This window comes from Arachis hypogaea, chromosome 4 (assembly GCF_003086295.3).
Source record: "Arachis hypogaea cultivar Tifrunner chromosome 4, arahy.Tifrunner.gnm2.J5K5, whole genome shotgun sequence".
Taxonomy (NCBI): Eukaryota; Viridiplantae; Streptophyta; class Magnoliopsida; order Fabales; family Fabaceae; genus Arachis; species Arachis hypogaea.
In genome coordinates, this window is record NC_092039.1 from 5,835,449 (window position 1) to 5,852,035 (window position 16,587).

Here is a 16,587-nt window from a genome sequence, read left to right on the forward strand (position 1 = left end):
CTGGAGAGAACCCTTGTGCAGCGTGTGACAGTGAATGGTGCGTGTGCTTGTGTTATGACCAAAAATAGATTAGAAAAAACTTAATTGATAGAAAACCAATCATAATGATGTCCAAAAAGTGAAGAATTTACAAGGCATATTAAGTATCAACTGTTCTTTTGTTTTCTATATCAAGCTGCATCATCAGTCGCAGCCAATTATTGGGCTAATAGATTTACAGCCATCTCTCAGGACAACAGAACTGGATCCATTTTTTCCGTCTGAATGCTACATCATCAACCACATTCAATAGGTGGGGCAGTTGATTTTCACTTATCTCTCAGGATAACATAACTGGGTCTATTTGAAGTTGGATTTCTCTGTATTTTAGATATTCTTTTCAGGATCTCTGCAAATGCATACTTATCCTGCACATAGAAGAGGCAGAAACCTTCAAAAACTGAACCGGGGAGAATACCAACAGTCCAATATAACTTCACAGATGTATTATAGGAATAATCAAGCAAATATATCAGTTTAAAACGAGGGTAAAGGCATATTAGCAGAAGCAGAGCTTACCTCTTTACATCTTAGTCTTGCCTTAAATTTAGCTACAAGATGCTGTGTGGTCACTCGAGTCTTTTGCTTTAACACAGCTCTGATTTCTTCTTCACTCACAGGTCCAGAAGCTGCAGTGGAAGTCCCAGCTTTTGACGATGATGATGATGGCAGTGGTGGGGCCGAACCTTTTGCAGATGCATTACTTTTAGAAGCAGTCCCGTGTACATCTTTACCGGATGACTTTTGTTCCTGAGTCAATAAGATAACAAAGAAAGTTCGATAGTAGTAATCCTAAGTGCCTCTTGTAATCCAAGAACCGGAAAAAAAAATATTTGACAATACATTTCAAAAATCCGTTAAAAAATATTTGACAAAAATTAAGTTTTTTTTTTTATGTAATTTCCAATCCAAATCAACAAAGTGTGCTGTCAAACTCATATAAGTAAAATTTTGAATTGAAGTCCAAGTGTCAGTGGTTAGACATACTCTACCACAATTTGCCGAGAGAAAATCTTGCAACTTCATCTTCTCGATAGCATTCTCTACATCAAAATGATCCCAGACAGCTGACCGATTCTTACGAACACCTGACGGTGGAGAAGATGGTTGAGTGCTAGCGGACATCCCTGCTGCTTCAATATTACTGTTTTCAGTCATCTTGCTCTGCATATAAAGCAAGGTGTACATAACTCAAAATTTGGTGCCAAACATGCTAAAATTAACACAAACTAATCCATGTTCATATATCTCGCAAAGAAAACACGGCCCAAAGATTATGAAATTAAAACTTCATATTAAGAATGATTTCAGCACGATTCATAAACTATACACTGCCCAAAGAGAGACAAACAACTGATTGTACTAACTTAGTGTCTTGCATTTTATGAAAATAACATTATATTTGCAAAGAGATATATGTACATGGATTATGAGGCTATTTCACATAAACTTAAACAGTCTAAGCAAAAAATACTAAAAAATTTTGCTAGCCATTCAAGTCAAGAGCCAATCTAGTTAGTAAGCTAGTTTTGCTCCATTCTACTATCATCACACAAATCATAAAGCCACTTGTACGTGGACCCCACCTCTCTAATACCCTGCCTTCTTGAATCCGTTTGCTAAGTGAAAACATAAAACAAATAAAAAAAAAAAGTGTTACAAATAACCAGGGCTAACGAAAAGCATAATAGTTAATAACCTCTGCAAAATTAATTCTGTTTTACAAACTGGCTACTAGGTTCGAAGAAAAATTTGGCATACTTACTAATTGATATTTACAATATTTTCCCAAAATATCCACAACTAATAAAAGAAAGTGACTATTTTCTTGGATCGATGCAAAGCTTCTCTAGAAATATAAATTCCTGAGCGTAAAATTCAAGCCAAAAGGGATCAAACTCTGAAGGAAATAGCTAAAATCCCAACTAGCTATTAACTCTGATATTAGAGAAATACTTATAAATGAAATTCGTAAAATCGAAGAATCATAGTCCTAAAGTACAAGAAATAAGGTCAACAGAATTAACTGCCTCCACATTCTTTTCCACCCATCTTAACCAAGACACCCAACAGCCGTTGGATCTCTCCGAAAACATCATCGGACGGCACAAATTAGCAACCACATAAAAGTAAAACATCCCAGCCCAGTTTCTCATCAAAACAGCCCAGTTCCAGCAACAATTTCAGCAATTTTGCAATAACTTAGTAAATTTTCACACAAGCAAACAATGTTCAAACTATGAAGGGTAGGATTGGTGGAAGCAATTCATTCCCTTTTGATAGAAAAAAATCACATTAAAGTATTCTAAAATCTAAAAGCATACAGAAAAAACAATGTCACTATCCATATTTAATCAGAGAAGAATGTAGCACATCAAGAAGGAAGCTTTCTAAATCACAAATCAATAGTTAGAGTAGTTTTGTTATAGCCAGTTATGCTTTAGAATTTAAGTCACCATTTGAAGTGCTATTTGGTAAATTTTCAAGTAAACTGCAGACTTTTATATTCACAACTCCTACTTCAACTGAAAACACCACACCAGATATGAATCTGTCCCCCACTACTATTTATGTTACATAATTGCTAATTTCAAGCAATAAGACTGTTATAGATGTAAGACATGAGATTTAGTTAAGTTCCCAAGCAATAAGACTATTATAGGTTCTAAGTGGATTTTGCTATCAAAAGGGACCGTTTAGGGATAACATTATACATTATACATTTGCTATCAAAAGGGACTGTTTAGGGGGATCACCATAGGAATAACATTATACATTTGCAGTATATATGCCATGTATGATTGCCTATGACATTTTATGATCTCAATGTAAAGACTCACAAATCATGGCTAATTTATAAAGCCAAAGAGATATTATGTTGGAAGACCAATACCACTCATGTTCATGGAAATGCAAGCCAAAAATACAGAATTCAATATAAAATATCATTAGCTTCCCATCTATAAAGTATATAGCAAGATTCTTGGTATTGATACCAGGCCATAATGGTGCTACTTAGAGTAAATAATATACATTAAGAACCACTATTAAATCTTGAAACTAACAACAAAGAGTAGAAGCAAGCAATCACATCACAATATTACCAATTAATAGCTGCTTCATTACTCAAATAATGATGAACAGAACAGAAGGATAACCAGAGATATCTACCTCAGCAGCACCCGAAGAGGATCCCAACCCTGCTGAGCAATCCCTGTGAGCATTAAAAAATTTGCATCAGTAAATAACTAAATATTTAGCATATCAATTTTAAACTTCAGGAAAAGTTAGATTCAGAAGCATCATTGTGGCATGTTCTTTTCTGCCTGTTCCAAGATTCATAGCCACCTATGATTTTTATAAAAAAAAACAAACATGGTGATCTCAAATTCACTCAAGGGTGAACTGACTGTCCAACCCTCTTGAAAATGAATGAAAGTAGAATCCGAAAATTTAGACAGGTAAAGAAAGTATTTCACACACAAAAAGAATATTTTAGAAAACCAACACAACTCAGTGAACTCACTTTGTTGGAACTGCAACTTTATAGTTGTGAACGGGAAAGGCATTTATAGTAAGAAGAAGGAGAAATGGGTGGTACTAACCGTATGAGGCTGTGACCCAGAGGCAAGAAGCACGAGCAGAGGCGAATGGAAAGCAAAAGAACCGGAAGCCCACACCTGTGACGGCGATCGGCGACGGTGAAGACGACGGCGAAGAAGACCAAAGGCAGAAGAAAGAGAAACAGAAGTGAGGCCCGTTCAACGTTGAATGAGACAATAGGGTACCGGTGCCAGTTGCTTGCTCCGGAGCCGGGTGCGGCGGAGACTGCCCAGGCGAAGGAGAAGAGGAACCAGAAATTCAGAATTAGGGTTTTTTTGAGATTTGAATCTTAATTTGGATCTGAATCCAAATTTAAAACTATTTAAATGGATTTTCCAATAGTCACAAAAAAAAAATGGATTTTTCAATCAAATTATAAAATAAATATAATTTGGTTTAGATTTTTTTTATTTAAAATTAATTCTTTTTTAATGATTTGATTTAAATTTGGTTTAAAATTCAAAATTTGGAATTTTTTATCCACTCTTAGACACAGGTTTCTCTTTTAATCTCAGTCTTCTTTTCAAATACAGTCATGCTGACACTTTTATAGTCATATTAGAATACACCGATCTATATAATAATTTCGTGTGTCATTGGGTGAAAGAAAGGACTTTTCTAAATCAAAGACGCTGAACTTCCACAAATTAAGTGCAGCAAGAGGATATTAAACAAAAGAATCAATTTGGTTAAACATGCATAATGGATTTGAATATTTAACTAAGCACTACTATTTTGATCACAGTTTTTAAAGCAGAAATAGATCTACCTTTAAGAGCATGATTAGTTAAGCAATTCAACTGGGTATTTTTTAAAATTTTAAAAATGTATAATATTTAATCTTTTATTATAATAATTTAAAAAAAATTAAAATAAACACATCTAAAAATTATGAATAAATTTAGTGTTTTTTTTTAAATTAAATACGCATTTAAAATACAAACTAAATAAAATTTAAATTTAAATTTTAAATTTTAATTTCAGATTTAATATATTTAATTATTAATATATTATAATTTAATTACATATCTAAAAATCAAATTATTTAAATTTAAATTTAAAATTTTGATTTTAAAATTATAAAATAAATCTTAAACCATTTAATTATTAACCAAATCCGTACAAAACACTCAAAGAAACAGAAAAGTCACGTTCATCGAAAACCAGAGGCGCACATGGAAAACTCAGAGGCCCAAATCGAGAAGTCATCATCCGCCGTCCGCGCTACCTTTCTCTTCCACGCTCATCTTCGACGCTGCTTTTTTCGTTCTCGGTGCTTATTCACAACGCCACATTCCCCTCCGTTAACACTCATCTTCGTCGCCGCCTTCCTCCTCCTCGTCGCCGTCTTCCTCCTACTCGTCGCTGTTCGTCCGCATCAACGTCGCCGTTCGTCCACGCCGAAAACTTACTTAAGGTTTGGATGGGTCTCTGACACCATTATTTTTTTTATTATTCTGTATAAATTTTTTATTTTTTAAAATAAAAAATCGAATAAAATGGTTTGAAGAGATTTTCATATATATTGCAATGTTAAATTATTTTTGCATGTGCAATTTCTGGATTTTGGAAGTGTTTCAAGAATATTTTCTATATAACTTATTAATTTTAGATGTGTTACAATTGTTTTTTAATGTTTAAATTTAAATTTTAGATTTATGATTTTGGATATGTTTTAAAAACATTTTCTGTATAACTTAATAATTTTAGATTTGTTACAATTGAAAAAGAAACTATTAGTTTGTATATATAATTATATTCGACCATTCATCACTAGAAAATCATAAAACAGATCCTGCATTTTATCAATGGTACAATAAGTAAGGGATTAATTTTATTCAAAATGTACTGACTTTTAATTCTTTTTCTTCTGCAGATATAAATTAAAATATTGTAGCAGAATAGAAGAAAAAAAGAAAACCGTATTACACAGAGAGAAAAAACGTAAAAGAAAAAAATAATAACTAACTATGAAGTGGATAAGAAGTTAAAAAAATTTTTGTTTTTAAAATTTAAATTAATCTTAATTATAAATGTATATTCTAAAAAATATTAATTAAAAAATAATTAGATAATATTAAAAGCTGACCAAAGACTGAATTTTGTTATACAAGTAACATTTTCCTTAGTTAAGTGATCATAAAGGGCTTTTTTACGTAAATACGCATGGAAATAACTTTAATTCCCAAAATGCGCATGGCTGAAAATGCGCACTGCCAACTCGTTAGGATCACCCACGAAATGGAAATGGGCTACATTTCAAAGAGGGTGTCCACGAAATGGGTTCTGGGCACTAACATCAACCATTTCATTTGTGGCAGGAACGAAATGGAGCATGTCACACATGGTGTCCACGAAATGCACCACTACACCCATGGCAAACACGAAATGGGCAAGTTCACGGATGGCACACACGAAATGGGCCAACTCGCATATGTCATCCACGAGTTGGGCATTTCATGGGAGGCACACACGAAATGGCCTCTTCAAGTGTGGCAGGCACGAAATGGGGGGGGGGGCAGTCAAAGCAGCAACTCTCAGTGTTGCAGTTCCCGTACGAGCATGCATTGGGTGAAAGTGAGGCAATTTTATTATTGTGTTGTGAGGGTGAAGGATATAAAAGGAGGTGAAGGGAAGGGAGGGGACCAAGCAGTGACGGATCCAGAAAAATTTGTTAGTGGGAGCAATGCATATATAATATGATAATAATTTTTATAATTATATTTTATTATGGTAAAATATAATTAATTTTTAAATTGTCTAACAAATAAATTTAAACACTAAAATAATAAGTTAAACAGGTTTTATATTTTCTTCAATTGTCAATACAATCAAATATTTTTCTTTTTATATATGTTATTAAACAATTATTTAAAAATTCATCTCCCATATAATTACGAAATCGACTTTTTATAATATTTATAGCTGAAGAGATTTTTTCAAATAATGTTGTGGTTACTGAAAACCTAAAAACTAATTTAAAAAAAATATCAATAAAAAATAATATTCTTTCGGGTCTATGTAAATTTTTTTTATTTTAGAAACAAAGCTATTTAATTTCAGACAACATTTTTTTTGTTTTATTTTCAATCTTTTTTTTAGTCTTTTATTGATTAGATTTTAAAATTTTGCTACAAATTTTGATATAGGCAATTTATAAAAAAAATTCTTTAATAATATTTATTTACATAAACATACAAAAAATCTAAAATTATTTTTAAATATTCAAATAATTTAGATATTAACTTTTTATTAATATTAAGCAAACTAAATATATTTTTTTGGATAAATTTTTAATATTTTATAATAAAAAAATATTTAATGGAGTCAAATTTTGGCTCTTCATTATATTTATTTAATTTATTTAATTTGTTAAGCACTAAATTAACGAAGAAAAAATAATTTTATTTTAACATTGCTACAGTATATTAACTTTTAATGATAATAAATTTATTTATTAAAATTGAATTGATGTATTTTATTGGTGTTTTTATATATTTATTATTGATTAATATTTATATTTGGTATTTTTTTTCCATTTCTATACGGTGAGAAGTGTGTGAATCAACAAAAAAAAAAATTAGTGGGGTCAAATTTATTTTTTGAGTGGGGGCAATATATTATTTTTATATATTCTACATGAAGTTTCATAAAAATTCAATGGGAGCACTTGCCCCCACATAGTTAAAGGTAGATCCGTCCCTGGGACCAAGGTAAAAAAGAGGAGTGAAGTAGTTGGTTGCAGGAGAGATTTTTATTTGTTGCTTCGGTGAAAAAAAAGAGAGGTGGAGTAGTAATTTTATTATTAAAAAAATGAGTGAAAGTGGAATTAATGTGGAAGAAAACCTTAATAGGTTGGATGAATTTCACATTTCTGCTCATTTACATGTTTAGGTGAGTTTATTTTTTTAATTAAAATTAATAAAAAAATTTTGTTAATAATTTAAGAAATTGTTGTAAACTATATAATTGTGTTTTGATCTATTTCAATTTTAGCCGGCACGTGTGTTGACTCCGCATGGCACGCTGGTTGATGTTTTCTCTGTAGACGAAGCAGATCCGAGCATGGAGATTAGGAGGCAGATGCTGGAGCCGTATCTAAGAAGAGCCGGCTTCTATTATGCGTCTCTGATAAAGCGTTTTGAGTACGACAACCCAATGATTAGCGCTCTTGTGGAGAGATGGCGTCCTGAGACCCATACATTCCACCTCCCATGGGGTGAGTGTACTATCACTTTGGAGGATGTTGCCATGCAGGTGGGGTTACCAATCGATGGTGAACCGGTGAGCGGCACTCTAAGGTCATGGAGTAAGTTCCACCAGAGGGATATTTGGCAATGGTGTGAGGAACTCCTTGGAGAAGTTCTTGACGGACATGTTGGGACCACGAAGTATAACATAAAACTGAAGTGGCTCAGGAGTAGACTTCAACGGATGCCTCTTGACTCTCCCCAGGAGGCCCTCGTACGGTATGCACGTTGTTACATTATGTACTTATTGGGTGGCGTTTTACTTCCTGACAAAGCGAACAACACGGTTCACGTACGTTATCTTCCTCTCCTGGCAAACTATGAAGCCATTAGTACATATAGTTGGGGTAGTGTCGTGCTCTGTTGGTTGTATAGAGGCATGTGCCTAGCGACTGATTATAACGTCGAGGGAATGTCTGGTTGTCATACACTGTTGATGTCTTGGATATACTTCAGGCTTCCTTTCTGGGCACCGGACGTGACGAGCCCATACACGTTTCCGTTAGCTACAATGTAATATAATTTCTTGCATGTTTTCTGTATTTGTGCTTTGTGTTCTTATTTCCTCTGCGTATTTTTTTAAATGTGGTTATAAGATCATTGTGTTCTTTCGCAAGTGGGCGGGCAAGAGAGGAAAGAATGACTACGCCGAGCAACGCTTACAAAGGCACCGGCTTAGGTTGGACAATTTGAAAGTGGATGAGGTAACTATTCCTGTTGCATGACTCTCGCATGAATTTGTTTGGTCCCATGAAATTTGAGATTTCTTTGTAAATGACACTCAGATTTGGTAGTCTCTGTGGATGCCGTACAGGGATGCACGTATTTTGTCGAGGGTGCCTGCGGAATTTCTTGGTGCTCCACATGGGGATTTCTATACGGCGGTCGTGCCACTTATTCAGTTCCGTCTGTGCTATTCCCATCAACAAGGTACCCGTGTACTTACCATACAGGTGTGTTCCATCAACCGAAACTAAAGGTTTGCAGTGCTTGAATGCCTCGACACACGATGGGAATGACCAGAATACTTGATGAAACATGACACTTTCACGATCGAGGGTGTTGCCCACGTAGTATGGTCGGGTTTGTAGGTCAACAATTGTCCCTATGACGAAATTGCAAATTCGTAAGAGCGTGCAAAATATTACAAAACTAGTATGCAATCCGATAGATAGGCTTACCTGGAACAAAAGTTTGCAACGCGTTGAAGTATCTCTGTAGCTGGTTATAAGAATTATCCCAGTCTCCATAGATTCTCGCTATTGCCTTTTGCTTCGCTAGCCAAACCTTTTTGTAAGACACCTTGTATCCGTATGCCGACTCCACGGACCCCTGCAACACTTTTATGCAAATGGTTGCATCTGCTTGAACCATGGAGAATATGTGCTGGCATATGACATTTAAATCCAGTTGAGCATGATCTTGCGAAGTCGCAGACGCCAAACAAGTGTGAGGCCCTTGGTATTTTCGAACTTCCCAAAATCTGGACGCCCTCGTCTTCGCAACCATCACCATCCAGGAACATTGGTCACCAAAAAGTTTGCATCGACAAACATACCTAGTATGATCTGACTCAACTACTTTGAATTCTGCACTTCGACGGATGTTGTAGTTCTTAACAGCAAGCATTGCTGCATCCTTAGTCAGGAATTTCAGGCCAACCTCAAGCTCCATTTCACCGGTCAAACCATAGTTACTGGGTATGTCCTCTGCATTTGTCGAGTTCATTGGACCAAGACTGAGGTGCAGGTAATGGTTGGGGGTGCTGCTGGAAAGAGCTCCGACCCTTGCAACATTGATCGGTTCAACAACACTTGGGATGACCCTTTTGCCCTGAACCGGTTGGGTTTCCGGAACAACCTCTGCTTCCTCTCTACTATCATTCTCAATCTCGTCTTCCTCAGATGAGTCAGCCAACCCGTCAGCCATTCCTTCTGGATATGCAACATGGACATTGGGAAAGGGACGTCGGTCAGGTATTTCTGTATTCTGGGCAGGGGCCACGAAGGCATTAAAGGACGGACTACGACCCCTACCTATGTCCAAAAATGGAATGCCTTCACCAGCACCGGAATTTCGCATTTCCTCCATGTTATTCGAACTAGATGAGCTACCCCCCACATTTTGGAGCTTCACGCAGAGTTCCATCGAATAGATGCTTCCGATGCTACGATGATATGAAAACATCATCGACACGTGCTGGTCAGATTTAATATGCATTTTCTGATATGTAAACGAACTTGCTACAGCAACGGGCATCCTGTAAATGAGCGTATTGATCTCCTTTTTTCCAATCAGCCCAGTGTTCATCAGAATCATATTTTTTAGTTGTTGCAGACACGACTGTGAGGAAATCATTATCCAAAGTGGGTCGTCACACATAAAGGTCACTCCCTCAGCTGTATACGAAATTTCACCGTTGGGATATATGACCACATAAATATATTCAGATGCCATTATGACACCCAAAAATTAGTGAAAGTAGCTCCTGTGAGAGTGGAATTTTCGGAGAAAAAGGAATGGTAGAAGAAGTAAGAGTGAGAAATGTGGCTTTACTTCTGCTGGCGAAGGGTTTTTATTGCCTAGCCATTGTCCCAATTCGTGTGCAGTACACACAAATTTGTGACATTTCGTGTGCAGTACAGGAGACATGGATTCTGAACTCAGCCGTACACCCATTTCGCTGATGCCTGCCCACAGTTCCTCCTTCCATTTCGCTGCTGCACTCATGGAAATGGGATAGCCATTTCGTGTGTGGTTGGCATGACATGGATTGCCCATTTTGTGGGCATCTTAATTGAAATGGAGTTCATTTCCATTTCACGGGCAGAGGCCACAAAATGGCAATGCGCATTTACAGAAAGATTTCCAGCCATGCGCACTTTGGGAATTAATGTTTTTTAGATGCGCATTTAGGTAAAAAAGCCGATCATAAGGGGTAAAAAATTTTCATAGGCACGTCAAAATCATCCATCCATAGAAGTTTTACCTCATGTTTACTCAACTAAACATTCTTGAAAAGTTGGCGAAAAACCGAATGTAACTATTTAGCAAAATTACCAATAAATAAATTAGAAGAAAGAAGCCAAAAGACTCCCAACTCCCAAGTATTATAAACTGCTACATAAAAGTATGAAGAAAATAACTGAATTTCCATTCTTTCTTCTTTTTCATCTAGAAGTATTCATACCAACCATATAGGAATATCTAAAATCTAATGTAAACCCATATTTAATCCCTTGACATCTAATGATTTTCTGTCACTGAAACAAGTGCAGTTTCTCTCCTGTGGGTTGCCTTGGCTGGAGTAGACGAGAATGCATAAACCCATAAATAGGTTAAATAGTGAGAATGTTAGAAATTCTCAAACTCCTAATAGATTAAAAGGAGGAAGAGTTGCCCCTTGAACATGATTTTGTCCAAACTTACATGTCACCGGGGAAGATGAACCAAGACCAACACCTATTTACCAGACCAATGACCCCATCACCACCAATATAATGAAATTTTCTTTTTTAATCCTGTTTTTATTTTCGAGACTAGACCCCGATATAAACATTTGACAGAGCAGCAATGACATTCCAACCCTGAATTGATTCGAGAAACAGAACTACAGAACCTTCTCACATTATCCAATTCAAAGATAGATGGAACAATGATGCTATAACTGTGCAAAGCAGAGCAGTGATACTTCTCTGTGCAGTCAAAACGAAAACCACTTGTAGCCCCCAAATTGCAAATGTATTCTCACCAGGTACCGAAACTGCAACCGATGTGTTCTTGAGTGATGATTCTAAGGCGATCTTGCATGACAGCCTTGGATGAATATGGCGGGAAACACAGCCTGTAAAAGCATGTGTGCGATGAAGGAAGGTAGTCTTCAGTTTCCATAGACCTGTAAATGTATAGACGGGAAGCTAAACCACGGAAACCTTCAACTGGCAGATATTTCACGGATGTCCAAAAGAATAGAAGAATGTTCCTTTGTTCTGCTGGCATTCTACCAACAATCTGCCAAATTTTTTTGGACGGAATATAATGTTAGATTTATTGTATTTCTGCAATTCATGATTCAAATAGAAAAATTTATAATATTAGATAATAATACAGTATATCTCAAACTGGAAAGAATATGAAAAAAATGCAACTCATTAGCATATGGCTTCACAAAAGTACAGAGGCCAAACTATAGAAGTACTTTTTTTTCTTTTTTCTTTAAACAAAGCATCACCAATTATGATTAAAGTTAAATATTTTAAAATTATAGTATTTTGGGGGCAAATGAACTGAAGGGAGACATCTGTGTGAGTGTGATATGTACTATAGAACTGGTACCAGTAAGGGGCTATTATGTAAAAGAGTAGTGTGTAGAAAGAGGTATTCTCAGCATGCGCTGAACATTAGAAATTTCGGAAGAATGTATATGTTAATCTGAGAGATTCAAGGAGGGAGTTAGGTAGCACCTAAAAAATTGAAGATATCAGGACTAAAGGAAGAGAGTTAGCTAACAAAATAGAAGAAGTTGTATCATAAATTCATAATTGTATCAGTGGCTGATTTCATGGCTTGAACCCAAAACCGTGGGTCATTCGGAAACAACTCAACTGTTGCGCCAAGTTCTTCAAAATGGGGAAGTAAAATTACATTCGCAAAAGAAAAAGTTAACAAAAAGGGAGAGGAGAGAGTGGAGCAGAAAGGATGTAAAGACATGTTAGTTCCAGAAAACCAGTATCATTAATACCTCCCAAAACCAAGATATTTGACAGTCAGTCTCTTTATAGCCATTATACTCAGTATGAGCCTTCCAATTTTCCACAGAAATAGTACTTTTGCTCCCATGGAGCATCCAATCAAGGTCTTCAAGCTCTAAACTTTTAAAGAAGAACAGTAGTTGCCTTGAGTTAGAAAGGATATCACCAAAGCCCTTGGCAAAATGTGATACCTGCTCAGAATTGATTAATGTGCATGGTTGATGACTGAATCTGAATTCAAAAATGGAGGCTCAATTGAAGATACTAGTCTTGTAGTACAAGTACATGAATACAACTATCACCCAGAGACTGTTCGTCAGTGTATGATATCCATCGCATATTTACATTTGCATAGCATAAATTCAGAAATTGAAACCAAATCCCCAACCCACCTATGTTGACTTCATGTGCATTTATATTACTTCCCAATTTGGAGGAATGCTACACTTTCAGGAACTATTGAGAACTGATCCCTAATCAGAAACTCCTCTATCCATTCAAATGATAAGACCTATTCACCACAAAACCACTCCTGCATTACCAATACTCCATCCCCACACGCTTGAACTTCCATAAAGTCGCTGACTTTGAAATTACCGTATCCCATTCATCCCTCAACTGCTCCATGATGCAAAACATTTTCCAGTTATATCACACATCTATACCATAGACAAAAATACAAATAAATAATGCACAACTAAAATTTCTTATTTTTTCCTTATTTATACAATAAAATCATTTACAACTCAAAGCTTTGTGAGTGATGAATCTCGAAGATTAAAGGTGCTTGGTGAAGCATGAAAGAAAAAACCAGATTCAAAATCAGAAACAGTTCATTACAGTTAAACCTATACCAGACTTGAAAATAATAACAAAAGCACACACTTGAAAAATCAACAATCCAAAAAGGAAAAACAAAGTGTAAATAAAGAAAAAGATAAAAATAGAAGATAAGTAATAGCGAGATAGTGAGTGTTAAAGTGAGATGTTAAAAAGCATGGAACCTGGTTGGCTTGAAGAAGACGCTATGAGAGAGAAGAAGACGAAGAAGAGAATGTGAAAAGTGAAGAATAATAGAGGAGAGAGGGAGGGGTAATAAGACCATCTCCGGTAGGAACTCATCCCGGTTTCTGTTTATGGCCCACCTGTCATAAAAAGTAACTCCACATCAATAGGAACTCAAAACATTTCTCTCTTTTTTATTAGAAGGAACTAACTTGGGTCCCTATAATGGTCCCACTTAATTAATTAATTAAAATACTTGAAATTAATGTAATTAATTTTTTTCAATAATGTAATTTAAATTTATAAATTTAAAAATAATTCACTATTAAAAGATATTAATATTAAATAAATTCATATATAATAATAATACACAATATATAATTCGGAGTTATACTGATTTGTAAAATTACTTAATAAAAGAAAAACATAATTAAGCTTTATAGTTGACGACAAGCATTGTGAAATTGCCATGTATTCAGTCAAGTCCTCTTTCAATTGTCTATGTTGCTGCCTATTTCGAAGTTGGGCATTTCTTTGGAGAAATTGATGGTATGGTGCGAAATCTTATTCTCCCAACTGAGGTTGTGATAAGCCATTTTTGACATCATCATACTCTAAGCCCTGAGCAAAATTTCCTACATAAGTGTCTCTTTCATCCTCAACAATCATATTATGCAATATAATATAAGATCTCATTATGTTGGCAAGCTTCTTATTTTCCCAAAAACGAGCTGGACCACGTATAATTGCAAAGCGTGCTTGCAACACTCCGAATGCTTGCTCCACATCTTTTCTTTGCCCTTCTTGGTATTGTACAAATAACTTGCGTTTCTCCCCTTGTGGCTTTGAGATTGATTTGACAAATGTGGCCCATTCAGGATAAATACCATCTGCTAAATAGTGTCACATAGTATAATTATTATCATTAATAGTGTAATTTACCTCTGGAGCACGGTCGTTTAGAATATCATCGAACACTGGAGAACGATCTAACACGTTGATATCGTTATTTGAACCAGAAACTCCAAAGAACGCATGCCATATCCAAAGGTCTGAAGATGCTACAACCTCAAGTACTATGGTTGCAACCCCACGATAACCACTCATGTACGTACCTTTCTACGCCTTTGGATAATTTTTTCATTGCCAATGCATGCAGTCAATGCTACCCAACATGCCAGGAAAGCCACGACCCTCCGCCATTTGTAGCAGGCGTTATACGTCATTTGGTTTGGGTTTTCGCAAGTATTCATCCTCGAACACCGAAATGACACATTCAATAAAATTTTCCAAGCATTCAATTGTAGTGCTCTCACCTATGCGCACATAATCATCAACAGCATCAACTCCTACGCCATATGCTAACATGCGTATCGCAATGGTACATTTCTGGAGTGATGACAAGCCTCTTCTTCTAGTTGCATCAACCTTCTGTTGGAAATACGGATAGACGTTTGAGAGAGCATCTACTATCCGAAGGAACACATGTCTTCTCATTCGAAATCTCCGTCAAAAAATGTCAGCATTATACACTGGTTCATCTGCAAAGTAATCTTGAAAAAGGCGATCATGTCCTACTTCTCGATCTCTGTTGATCCATCTACGAGTAATTGGGATAGAGCTTCTATCGATATCTTCTTCTTCTGAATCTTCGAGTAAACACTCATCGATCCAATTATCTATGACTGTGTTATCTTGCCGTCTTCTTTTGCCATACAAAGCCTCATTAAATATATCATCAAAATTTCTAGCCATATTTAGAAATGTAATTTTTGGTTCTCTTTCGAGGTGAGAAATAAGAATTGAAGTGGAGTTGCAGAGTCATGGATAGTTGATATTTATAAGTGTGTCTGCAATAACTACCTTAACGGCTAGTTTTGCAACGGCTAGTTTTGCAACAGCTAGTTTTGCAACGGCTACTTTTGCAACGGCTACTTTGCAATGGCTACTTTTGCAACGGCTAGTTTTGTAACGGTCACCTTCATGAACAATAAGGGCACAATAATATTGACTAATTTAAAAACTTACATCAGAAATAAATAAAACAAACTACATCATAAACCAGTAATACGCAATAAAAATAAGAACATACTACATAACTCTACGAATACAAGGAACCACTAAGTAAACCACTTGACGATTATTTGCTCACATGCAATCATTTTTCACTCATTGTAGACGTGTCAGCATTAAGTATATATTTGCATATCCATTTCCCTTTCCCTTTTCTTGGCCATCCTTTCCATTTTCCTTTCTTTTGCTTTTATCTCCATTTCTTTAATATACCTCTGAGTTTGTAATTCTTTTTCTTTCATTGCTGCTTGAGCTTGTAATTCTTGTTCTTTCATTGCCGCTTGAATTTGTAACTCCTTCTCTTTGATTGTCATAATCTTTGCTCTATGTTCCTTCTCCTCTTCTCTTTCTTTTTCCCTATTCATTAGTTTCTTTTCTCTAACATTCTTAATATCTTCCATGAGAGATAATTTTTTGACAACCGATAATTTTTTTCGCTAAAATCTTCAGACATCTGTGCTTTTTCCTTACCTTTTCGCTTGCTCTTCTTTGATCCTTGTGGGCGAACGGGAGAGTCCACACTGGATTCGTCAGCCAACGGTGTTTCTGGGTTTGATGAGGATGAGTATGCTCCAGTTGCACTAACCTTGGTTCTCTTTGAGCCGCCACTCTGTGTAGGTAGTTGGCTTCTCCATTTTTGCTCCAACCGAAGCATGTTCCAATGCCTCTCAAAAGTGAACTTTTGACCATAATTTGTGGAATAAAGTTTATAAGCCAACTCCTTTATATCATGAACATTTGAACCACTCCTTATGTTTCGACTAGCTTGATCGTAGCAACCAGCAAATTGTGCAACAGCCTTGTTGATCTTACACCATCGTTTCTTATATGCAACTACCCCCCTTGTCATGTCGGAGCAAAATTCT

The 16,587-nt window shown here is 35.8% G+C and overlaps 1 protein-coding gene across 4 annotated transcripts; it reads right to left on the minus strand.

Moving 5' to 3' along the window:
- Positions 1-67: 67 nt before the first annotated feature.
- On the minus strand, positions 68-4,284 carry LOC112795993 (uncharacterized). Of its 4 annotated transcripts, none has more exons than XM_025838227.3 (6): positions 3,645-4,163; positions 3,211-3,253; positions 1,626-1,658; positions 1,027-1,203; positions 559-789; positions 68-407 (listed from the first exon to the last, which is right to left on the minus strand). In XM_025838227.3, exons 4-6 carry the CDS (start codon positions 1,195-1,197, stop codon positions 309-311), a joined length of 501 nt encoding a protein of 166 aa, XP_025694012.1. In that variant the 5' UTR covers positions 1,198-1,203; positions 1,626-1,658; positions 3,211-3,253; positions 3,645-4,163; the 3' UTR covers positions 68-308. The 4 variants fall into 4 exon arrangements, with proteins under 4 accessions (XP_025694012.1, XP_072090005.1, XP_025694011.1 ...); XM_072233904.1 differs by having other exon boundaries at positions 3,144-3,253; positions 3,645-3,938; XM_025838226.3 differs by lacking the exon at positions 1,626-1,658 and having other exon boundaries at positions 3,645-4,284.
- Positions 4,285-16,587: the final 12,303 nt, after the last annotated feature.